This window comes from Botryllus schlosseri, chromosome 4, assembly GCF_051294905.1.
Source record: "Botryllus schlosseri isolate E-star chromosome 4, Bs_hap1, whole genome shotgun sequence".
Classification (NCBI taxonomy): domain Eukaryota; kingdom Metazoa; phylum Chordata; class Ascidiacea; order Stolidobranchia; family Styelidae; genus Botryllus; species Botryllus schlosseri.
In genome coordinates this window covers 10,865,968-10,876,239 of record NC_137239.1, presented here as the reverse complement: position 1 = coordinate 10,876,239, position 10,272 = coordinate 10,865,968, and the positions used below count along the sequence as shown (strand labels likewise).

At 40.3% G+C, this 10,272-nt stretch overlaps 1 protein-coding gene and 1 long non-coding RNA gene across 2 annotated transcripts in view; both read right to left on the bottom strand.

Annotated features, from left to right (window-relative positions):
* LOC145438132 (uncharacterized) overlaps positions 1–10,272 on the bottom strand; it is a 235,280-nt gene that overhangs the window by 75,855 nt on the left and 149,153 nt on the right. The window lies entirely within an intron of this gene.
* Positions 82–9,704, bottom strand: LOC145438070 (uncharacterized). The gene is made up of 5 exons (XM_080315452.1): positions 9,360–9,704; positions 9,239–9,301; positions 8,573–8,638; positions 2,940–3,184; positions 82–447 (listed from the first exon to the last, which is right to left on the bottom strand). The coding sequence occupies exons 1-5, from the start codon at positions 9,664–9,666 to the stop codon at positions 259–261; spliced, it is 870 nt and encodes a 289-aa protein (XP_080171578.1). The 5' UTR covers positions 9,667–9,704; the 3' UTR covers positions 82–258.

Sequence of the window (10,272 nt, the reverse complement as noted above, 5' to 3'; positions counted from 1 at the left end):
TCTGGTTATTAGGTTATTTTTATAGCCTAAACTAATAGGTCTCCGGTATACTGTTACCTGTGAGCTATAAGATACAAAGCGTGAGCAATTTACTTGTATTTATTTCTTAAAAATTGGTTCACCACATTCACTGACGACTCCTGATGTCAGTCATACACCAAATAAAAACGTGAACATGAAATTATTGTTTGCTGCAAAGTTTTATCGTTAGCATCCGGGAGGTGCGTCCAACACGCTCAGGGCATATACTGGGAACTTTTAAATTTCCTTTTCGCATATGACTCCGTGTCGGTCGTGAGATCTTGGTGTATCATGTAGATCGATATTCGGGCCGCCATCACTTCTCAGTCTCATCTCCAGCGAGCCACGTGATGTCGGGTGTCCGGGATGCCAATTTAATCGACTAAACTCCACTTCCTTTCCAGATCTGTAGTGTAGTGTTCGAGTCTGTTAAAACAAAATAATATCAGTTTGTTTATACTCTAAAATATGTGATGCGCGATATGACCTTGAAATGATTGGTGATCGGGAATAGTTCTTCAACAACAAAAATATTAACATAACTTATTCATAGAGTCGAGTCCGAGTGAGGTTAACTGCAAATGAATGCCGTCCGCGCGCTTTTCAGCTGCACAGAAACTCCACTACTTGTGTTACTAATAAAAAACAGAACTAATTAATAATGGAGGTGCGTCAAGTTTCGACTTCGTAAGCGTGTGAAGTCTTGACGAAAAGGTTCAGTTATATTCATTCACGACTTCTGAATAACTATGAATAATAATGAATATTTAATAGGTTCTTGATTGGGTGTTGATTTCAACTCCCAATTTTGTTGTAAATGTATCATCATTCCCCCGGACTGATAATTTCATTTATATTTTCACATAAATTAAATAAAGAACATCTTGTAACTGTGGGCATTTCATGTTTCTTTAAGAGGGTTTGATAATTTAGCAGCAATATTTGTATACGCTAGAGGGCGCATGCTTGACTACATTTCTTGGTCAAATCCAGTGGTTCTTAAACCTTGTCTCCAGCGCCCCCAGGGGGCGATTTGGATATTGAAGGGGCCGAAAATGCTTAGGGGGCGATATGGGGGGAGCTGAGGAACAATTGCGGTCTAGTATATGGTTTAGTAGGGATATATGATGATAAAGTAGAAAAATAGCTCTACATCTCCCCGAATTCTCATTTCAAATTTAATTCGGAGAACCTGTCAATCTCGAAAATGCGAAATACACATCGTATTCTTTCCATGCTAGTTCGGGTTATTTTCCACGAAATGTTTCGAACTAGGTATTGCATTCCTCAGCGCACCGCGTGTTGAAATAGTAGTGGGACTGTATCACTTTTGAGAGTAAGAGCCCTTTGTACATTAAAGATGATTCAAATCTTTTCGGCCAAAACGATTAACTTACATATAGGCCTACTTATATTTGAGAGAGAATATTTCTTCGTCATAATAGAAAGGATTACACTATTTAGTGTGGAGACCCACAAGGTCACATGAGCGTTATATATTATGGTTTGCTTCGTTTATAATACATTATTGTTAAAGTAAATAACTGGGTGCAATAATAGCAAAGATATCTACCACATTCGTCACGCAAAGTAATAAAACAAATATCCAATATAATTAACTTTTTCCGTATTGCTAATCGCAACGGTGTATCCATCATGTGCACATCGAGCTCGAGCCTAATGATATGAGCCAGTTCCGAGGGTAATTCTTATAACAACCTTCAGTTGATTCCGAATATACCACATATAATTATTATATCGTTAATTAGCCCAGTGGTACTAGGCTGCGCAATTCGAGCAAATTTTTTTTCCAATAGTATACAGTCCCAATCCGAAAAGACCGGGCATACTCTTAGCCATTGTTTTTTTACTACAGTCCTTAAAATGAAGGGGGCGCCTGACCTAGCCAAATTGTGTAAGGGGGGCTGGAGGAAAAAAGGTTAAGCACCACTGGTCTAGTCTAAGGGAATAGACAGGATTTATCCGTCGTGGTACTGTGTGCATCACGAGTATTCGGCCCAACGGACGTTCCCCACTGTATTTATCGATGTTGTTGGGCCTTCAACTCTTTTTGTTTCGATCTATTACCGTATTGTCTTGCCATTTGGATATAAGTAACATCGATCAATTGGTACATTCAAGCAAGATACTGATAATACTTACTGATTGCGTATATTTACATCGGGAAACTTACAGGACTTTGCGGAGCTGGCAGTTGAAAGGAATACAGCTTTAGGATCGTACAGGCAGTTCAGCGACCGCAACACTAACTTACTTCCTTACTTGAGTAGTTGAAAATCCAGACTATTTTACTTATATCGCAAGCAGTTCTAGGTTGCTTTTAAAAAACTACTTGTACTCGTACTTGAGCAGAATTCTTCAAGTACTACCCGAGTAACTCTCTTGACTACTTTGACCATAGTGCCTATGTGTGAGTATTTGCGAATGGTTTGCATAAAGGGGATTGCTCAAATGTATTAGAAAGGGGTGGAGTAACTGCACTCCCAGAAGTTTCGTTGAATACCCTGGGGTCCCAAACAAACGCTTTAGGAGAGCTGATGAAGTGATCTTTAAGTCGTTCCTGCGCTGTCACTGGGATTGATTGTTGGTCAGCAACATCGCCGTTAGTATGGAACGAAAAGTGATATTGAGATTTGTTAGTTTTATATTTCTTAGGATCTTTTTACAACAGCTTGTGGTACGGCCGGGTTAATTGGATTACTTTATGAGCTATGTCGTTGGCAAATCTATCTCGTCTAAATGTATAAGTAGTAGTCCTAGTAGCCAATTTAGCATCGATATTTCATTACGACCGTCTGCTGAAACGTGGCCGGACACTATATAGTAATCGAAATGCGGCCTTAAATAGCTAAAAGGTCGGGCACAAGTGGCCTATAAGTACACATATGCAACAATACCAGATGTTTATATTCCATTCCCAGTGCTACGTCGACCAACGTGAGACCAGTAGCTGGCATCTTCGTGAGCACAAAGTTGTATAAATTTCTTTGTTGCGTTCGATCATGAATTTCAGCCAATAAAGCTCGGTTTCGCAAACATTTTGCATTTGCTTCCTCGTGACTCATGTCTCTTTCTGATGACAAATAAACGGTGAAACATTTTCCAGAATCAACGAGACCGCCATGTCCTCTGCAGTCGGCTTCTGTAAATAAGTTGACAGGCTGTAACAGCGAACTCCTGACTAAATATACAGTCGAGTCGGCTTTGCTTTAATAAGGCGGAAAATTGTTGTTCGTCTGTGCAACTGTGCAGTGTGCATTCATGTCCTGGTCACGCGAAGCGCGAAATTTTTTCAAAGGTTGAATATATTCGATCAATAGATATGTTACTTGTATATATTAGGGGTCGCCTCTGTATACCACTGGGCTCATTTGGCAAGGACACAATTAATCGGCGTTTCGACATAGCAATGTCGAAGGTTTCGGTGAACATGCCTTCATCATTTTGTGCAAATGTTTCATCGCCGACGATCTCGCTGCGAGCGCACAAGCGAAGTCGCATGTTGGACAACCCTTTATCTCTTATTGTCGAATATAGTTGGACTCAATTCTGTAAATTACACGTATTTATAATTTTCAGGAGAGGCTCCATTCTCGCTAATTTGAGCCACTGATCATACGAATTGCTAAATTGTAAATGAGCTAGGAAATATTGGAGATACGATCGGCATTTGACAAAGACGTTTAATGAACGAGGTTAATACTTTGAAGATATTTTTTTCACAGATGAGTCTGTTCCCAACTAGAAAGCCCTAAATTCCACACAATTCGGGAATTTCTCACCGGTTGGAAACCACTGCATTACAATATATCTTAGAATCTAATTTTACATCGCTACAATCATTATGCGACAGCGAATCAAATGTCCATTTTCCACGGCAACCTGTCGGTCACACCCATCAGCTTGATTAGCCAACATCAGGGTGTCCACTGTCCATTCAACAAGATTTCTTCAAGTTACAATGCGTGTTGGAGGCCGGCACATCGTAGCGCCGCTCCAAGATTTGCTGGATATTTTTGAATTACAGTGATGGTTTTGTCAAATAGATATTGCGTGATGATCATCCTACCGACAAATAGATAAAATTGTTCATGTAACTTCTATAGTTTACGATTTTAAAACTTCCTTAGTAGTTTACGGAGTGAAAGTTACGATAAGCGAAATGCAAGTTGTAACGCGACAGCGGTCGAATACCATTCGTGTTTATGATAATTAGATTGGAATTATCATTATTAATATTACTTTCCTTCTTAAAAGCGTTGTGCAACTTTGTTGTCTTCAAATAGATGTCGACCCACGGGGTGGCTGAGTCATGAATCGCAATTGGAGATATGAACATAGACAGTGAGCGATTTTCTGAGGTAATCAATTTGACTAATCGAAAGTAGGATCATTCTCATGATTCTGGCAAAACTGCCAAAGTATGGAAGGAGTATGGAAGTATGGAAAGAACATACCATACCATACTTGCGCAATTTCCATACGATACCATACTGGCACTTTTCCGTATTCCATACCGAAATTTCGTTCCATACCATACCATACTTCCTTCCATACCTCCATCCATACCATACCATATCATGCCCTACTTTCAGGGCAGTTGTATATTGTACAGTATTTCAATACAATACGATTCAACAATATACGCTGTTTACGGTGTCACTGTCACTGTGTAACACGCATATATGTTAAAACAGTACAGTTTCTCCAAATAAAGTACTAAGCCATTGGTACGGAGCGGATCGACAACTCCTCTGGTCCGACTCCCAGCCTGTTATTCAATTCTCTGGTCCGGCTCCGATCCGGCTTCGGCCGTATCAGGAAAAGCATTGATTCGGCTCCGATCCGGCTCCGCCTATAAATGAAATAGTCCGGCCGGATATCCAATCCGGCTCCGGTCCATGCTCCGCCTTACACGGCACGGTTGCTCCGTGAATTTATAACTATTGCTCATTTATTTTCGCACTGGCTTGGTGGTTACTTGCGTGTGGTTGGTTGGTTGGTAGTTATTTAGTTACAAGTGTCACGCCTGTCAATAAAGCTTCTAGCCGGATCAAAAAAGGACCGATCCGGCTCCGATCCGGCTCCGGGCGTATTAGAAAAAGACTGACCCGGCTCCGATCCGGATTCAGTCCATGCACCGCACTATAAGCCATGCGGCAAAGGCTGAAGCGATAGAAATACACCACAAAACTGTTAGAATTAAGCCAAAAGCTTCAAGCCGGACCGAATATCATTTATGGAAAGCTAACACGCAAACTGAAGGCTAAATTTACAAAACACAATGCTTTGATCTTCTTCATTATGTTCAGCAAGATGGAATCAATTTTACATAAGTAAAATAGACTACGAAGCTGACATGCCATTTTATGAGTCCATCGTCATTGCTGCGCAATAATCACTCATGTTGTGTTGAAATGAAAAGAACGAAATACTGTTGATTTTGTCATAACCTGCGACGATAGGAATTGCGTACCTGCGTCAGAATAAGAGGAGAATTGTCCAAATAAATGAGAGTATTTTACATGCCATTGTCAATTCTCTCAAGATAGATAATTAACCAATTACAACTGTCACGGCCATATTGCCCCACGGGATAATTCCGAATAGGAGCTCAGGCCTAAGAAGACTTCGCCAAGAACGGAAAAACTTTTGAAGCGTGAACTAACACCATATTCATCAATAACCTCACTTTCATCTAAAAGGCAAGCATTTTAAGCGTCTCCAGAACGTTTAAACCAGGAAAATTCATAATAGACTACAGGATATTGAGTTGACAGTTGTCACGTCTATATGACTTATATACAACGGTATCGCACTGGCGTTTTCGCCTCTGAGAATATAGCTCTTGTTTTGTCTATTGTTCCGGAAAACTATGAAGAGAGTTTGCGCGGCTCTTTGCGTTTTCGGAATTCCGTGTCAATGTCACCGACTTGTATATAATGCGGACAAGAGTGAAAATTGAACAGTGCTGTCGGATGGTTATAATGCGGAATATGAATGTGTTCGATATTTGCTGCCTTGAGGTATTATTACATGAAAGTAATACTTATTAAAAAGATCGGCTTTTGTTGGGAATGTGCTGGATAATAAAAGCAATTTCCAATTTACGCAGAATTGTTTCGCTGGCTGGATGCGGCCATAGTGGGCCGTATGCGGGGCCGAAACAGTACTTCGTCAGCCTCCCGCCCAAACGTTGGTCTTGGGACCCCATAGGATCATAAACCAAACCGCCCCCAGACTTCCTACACGACTCCCCCTTTTTCCCATTACCAATACAACACGTTGTAATGCTATATGGCAGTGGTTCTCAACCTTTTTGCTTTCGCGGACCCCTGTCGGACCGTCACGGATCCCCACGGACCCCAACGAAGTTTTAGTTCAGATTTACCCCAATTATCGTGCAATTGTCATCTGTCTTGTGCAAATGATAACTGTAGGCTTAGTGATGAACAGCAACAAAATTACTTTTCTTGAAAATAAGATCATACTACTCATGTGGAAATTGGGTTGAAATCTATCATTTCAAAGCGAATTCTCCAACTGCTTTTCTTGAAATACGTGATCGTGTCTTGAAAATCCGCGCACTCAATTTGATATGAACGAGTGCCGAATATCCATTTCCAGAAATATAGGTGGTGGCGAATGTAATAATAACGCGTAACGCTTCCGACGACACATTTGGGTAGCCTATAATCGCAACAAATATGTCACCAAAATTGACAACAATTTTTTATTGAACATATACCGTCTAGCCTGGCCATTTCTATCTAGCTGCTTATCTTGAAGTTATTATGGAAAATGGTTATGTAGCCATCTCACATGAGATAATGGGTTTTTGTAAACATTTCAAAGTCACCGTGATTGTCATTACTCATTCAACTTTTTTCCACAATCCCCAACAAAACAGTTCTAAAAGCAGGACTATGGACTATAGCAGTGCTTTTAATGGTGCGAATGAAAATCCGGATTATTGCAAATAAAAATTGTCCTTATTTCTCACTTTTTCTGACGACGAATAATTCAAATAAACCTAATAGGATATTAAGTACAGTTTGTCAGTAACTTTTGTAGTTTGGACGCGATTCTAACATTTTGGTAGCGGTGCTTTTCTATTTCACAAGTGAGGAACGCTCCCGATGCGTTTATATTGCAAAGTTTGAGATAATTTTTCCGCGCGGGAGGATTACGTCACTGCCTACAAAAAAAGAAGTTGTGGAATCGGTATAAGTTGATCGGCAACATCTGCCGTGTAGGGACCTTGTAGGTAATATCAGCCGATGCCAGTGTTGACATTTGGCATATTCGAATGCAAAATGATTGGAATTCGAGCACATATTCATTTTGGCTGGCACCAGAATTTTGCATTTATCACGTTGGCACTTTCGACTTTCTTTAACTATAACAATTAGCACACTAGATCTGTAACAAGTGTTGTTTACTCGTGTACCTAACCAAGTATTAGAGGCTGTTGAAAAATAAAATTAGAATGAACACATTTGTGTCTTACGTCCGATGAATATTTATCTTTATTTATTTTACCTTCTACTGCTAAGATTTTAGTACTTGAATAATCCATAATACGATACGCCGAATGTCAAATATTGAATCTCTGTACCTCCAAGAAGCTCTTCGACTACAAAGTGATGAGTTTCTTCATTTTCTTTTCGTGTAATAAATTCCGGCTGACTGTTGCGAATGGAATTTTTAAAGAACGTGCGAATGAAGCTCAAAAAGGTTGAAAAGCACTGGCCTAAGCTATAGTAGCCAATTTGTTGCCCAACTGCACAAAATTTTGTTAAGTATCTTGATCTTCTTTTTGTATAACAATTTTCAGTTGGTTTGTGCGAATTCATTTTCCACATAAAGTGCGAATGGAGCTCAAGGAGGTTGAAAAGCACTGGACTATAGGACTATGGACCATACATATATCGATGGTTCCGGCCAACATGTAGAGGTCATTTTCGTACATGGTCTTATTTGGTAACACACTACGCGGAGTCGCATGTTGGCCAAAACTTCAAAAGTATTGATGTGTCGTGGAGCGGTAATGGCCGGCGCTGAAATTCTTTTTGTATGAATATTGGCTATTTTAAATGGGGCGCTGAGCGTAGCCATATTATAGAGTAGACGTCCAATTGCACTAATTCGCGACTAGCGCGAAGAAAATTTTGAAGTTGTTGGAAATCTCCCAAAAAATACTCTATAATTTATGCTGATTTGCGAAATAACTTAATACTCCCTTCAAGCTCGGGCCTCTCCAATTGGGGGTATGGGGTGTGGCAGTTACGGAACTGGCCGTATGTCTGACACCCATGCATGCTACAACTCAATCATGAAGCATGGAAATGACGATCGACCGTGTCTAATTGAGTTATCGGCTTCTTTTTAGGGCAGTTTCGTGTGGCCTATACAAATGGATAAAGAATTACGATTTTACCGATTTATAACTCCTAATGACCCAGAACAATAAATAAATTAAATCTAAATTAGATTCAATATAGAAGCCAACGTGTTGCTCGAACGTTACCTGATGCTTCTTCTTGTTTTGCTTTTCTTTTCAGTTTAGAGAATATTGGCTTCATTTCTTCCCACTCTGAAATTCCAAGTTTATATTGGAGGCAAGAGTATTGTAATTTGGTTTTGTGCGCTACGTAGACGCTATAATTCGATTTGAATTGGAAATATGTTCGTATAGACTTGAATATACATTCGTACCACTAGAATAGAATACTATTGTTGTTAAAAACAATATCGGAAAACCCATACTTGCTTGAATGGTTGGTCTATGCCAGTGGTTCCCAACGTGGGCGATTTGGCGGACTAGGGGGGCGAAAATGACGAAGGGGACGATAGGGGGCGAAAATGAACAAAGGGGGCGACGGGGGGCGATAGGGGGGCGATGAAGCGTTAAAACGGCTATTTTGGAGTCAAGTCGGACAAATGACTTTTTTTTTTAGTTGCAAAAGTGTAAAATTCGACATCGAGGCAAAAAGTTGACCTTTATTTTTTTTTAGTCAACCCACCTGTGATTACAGTTTGTATACCGATTTTTCGGTTCATAAAATTTGGGGGGCGATGATCGGCGTTGAGCTTAAAAAGGGGGCGATGAGTCGAAAAAGGTTGGGAACCACTGGTCTATGCTATCAGAAATGTAATGATCACAATACCTATCTATACGGTATACACAAATTACCTGATAGCAGTCTCGACAAGTTTGTGTTGAGTTCCTCGGTCGTTGAATTTATAACACTCAACACTGAAAAATAATTACAATGACAACTGACTACTTGAGAATATTTACATGAAAGACTTACAATCTGTTAGTTTCACGTCTATGGCATTATATACTCGGCCGTAGTCCACCTCCCCAGGAGGGCCATTATTCCCTGGCAATCCTCTTTCCCCCTGTATTCCTGGTGGCCCCATCTTGCCCGGAGGACCCTGAAATTCTTGGACATCATCGACGTTTTTGCAAACCAAATGTTGCTGGCTACAAGATGCTACGCTCCAGAACAATGCGAAAATCGGAATGAACCAGGCGTTGAATTTCATCGTAGTTAAACTGAACATATTTAGTGTTTGACTGCTCGGTATCAAAATAGTTACTGTTGCGTATAACATATGATTAGCTGAATAATTTGAAACAGGAAATGAAGATAGATAATCACAATATCGCAGTATAAACATAGTATTTCAAGCCAATTGAGGAAGAACATGTCCATACAATCCTGATATCCCGCGTGGCCTTAGGAGGCGTTCAATAATAGTACACAATATTCCAAGAAGTGCATCATAATCGTAAATTCGTGTTGGTATATATCACTTTTGACCAGAACTCTTTCATGCTCGAGCTGCAAACCAGAAAACTTTATGAACTCAGCTGCAGGACTGTGTGACGAGATAGCGTAGCGGCACGTTCGACAGCTGCAACACCAATGGGTTGCGAGTTCGAGTCCGGCCGAAGTCGACTGCAGCATTCCTAACTAAGTGTTCGAATCATCTAGCCTCCTCCTTGGCACGTGATAACCTAGAACTGGGCAGTGCTACAAGTCGATTAATACGTATACATAATAAGGAGTTTCGACCTGGTGGAAAATTACCATAAAATGACAAATGTAGTCGAAACACCATGATTATCAAAACAACAACAATATACAACATTCTCATCATAAGTGACGACGTGCGATCACATGCACTGACTACTAACCACAACATGCAGAAATTACG

Coding starts and splice junctions, on each gene's coding strand:
- LOC145438070 (XM_080315452.1), bottom strand. CDS start 9,666: ATGTTATACGCAACAGTAACTATTTTGATACCGAGCAGTCAAACACTA. Junction 9,302..9,359: donor AGACGTGAAACTAACAGATT/GTAAGTCTTTCA, acceptor ATTATTTTTCAG/TGTTGAGTGTTATAAATTCA. Junction 448..2,939: donor GAATGGAATATAAACATCTG/GTATTGTTGCAT, acceptor TTGTTTTAACAG/ACTCGAACACTACACTACAG.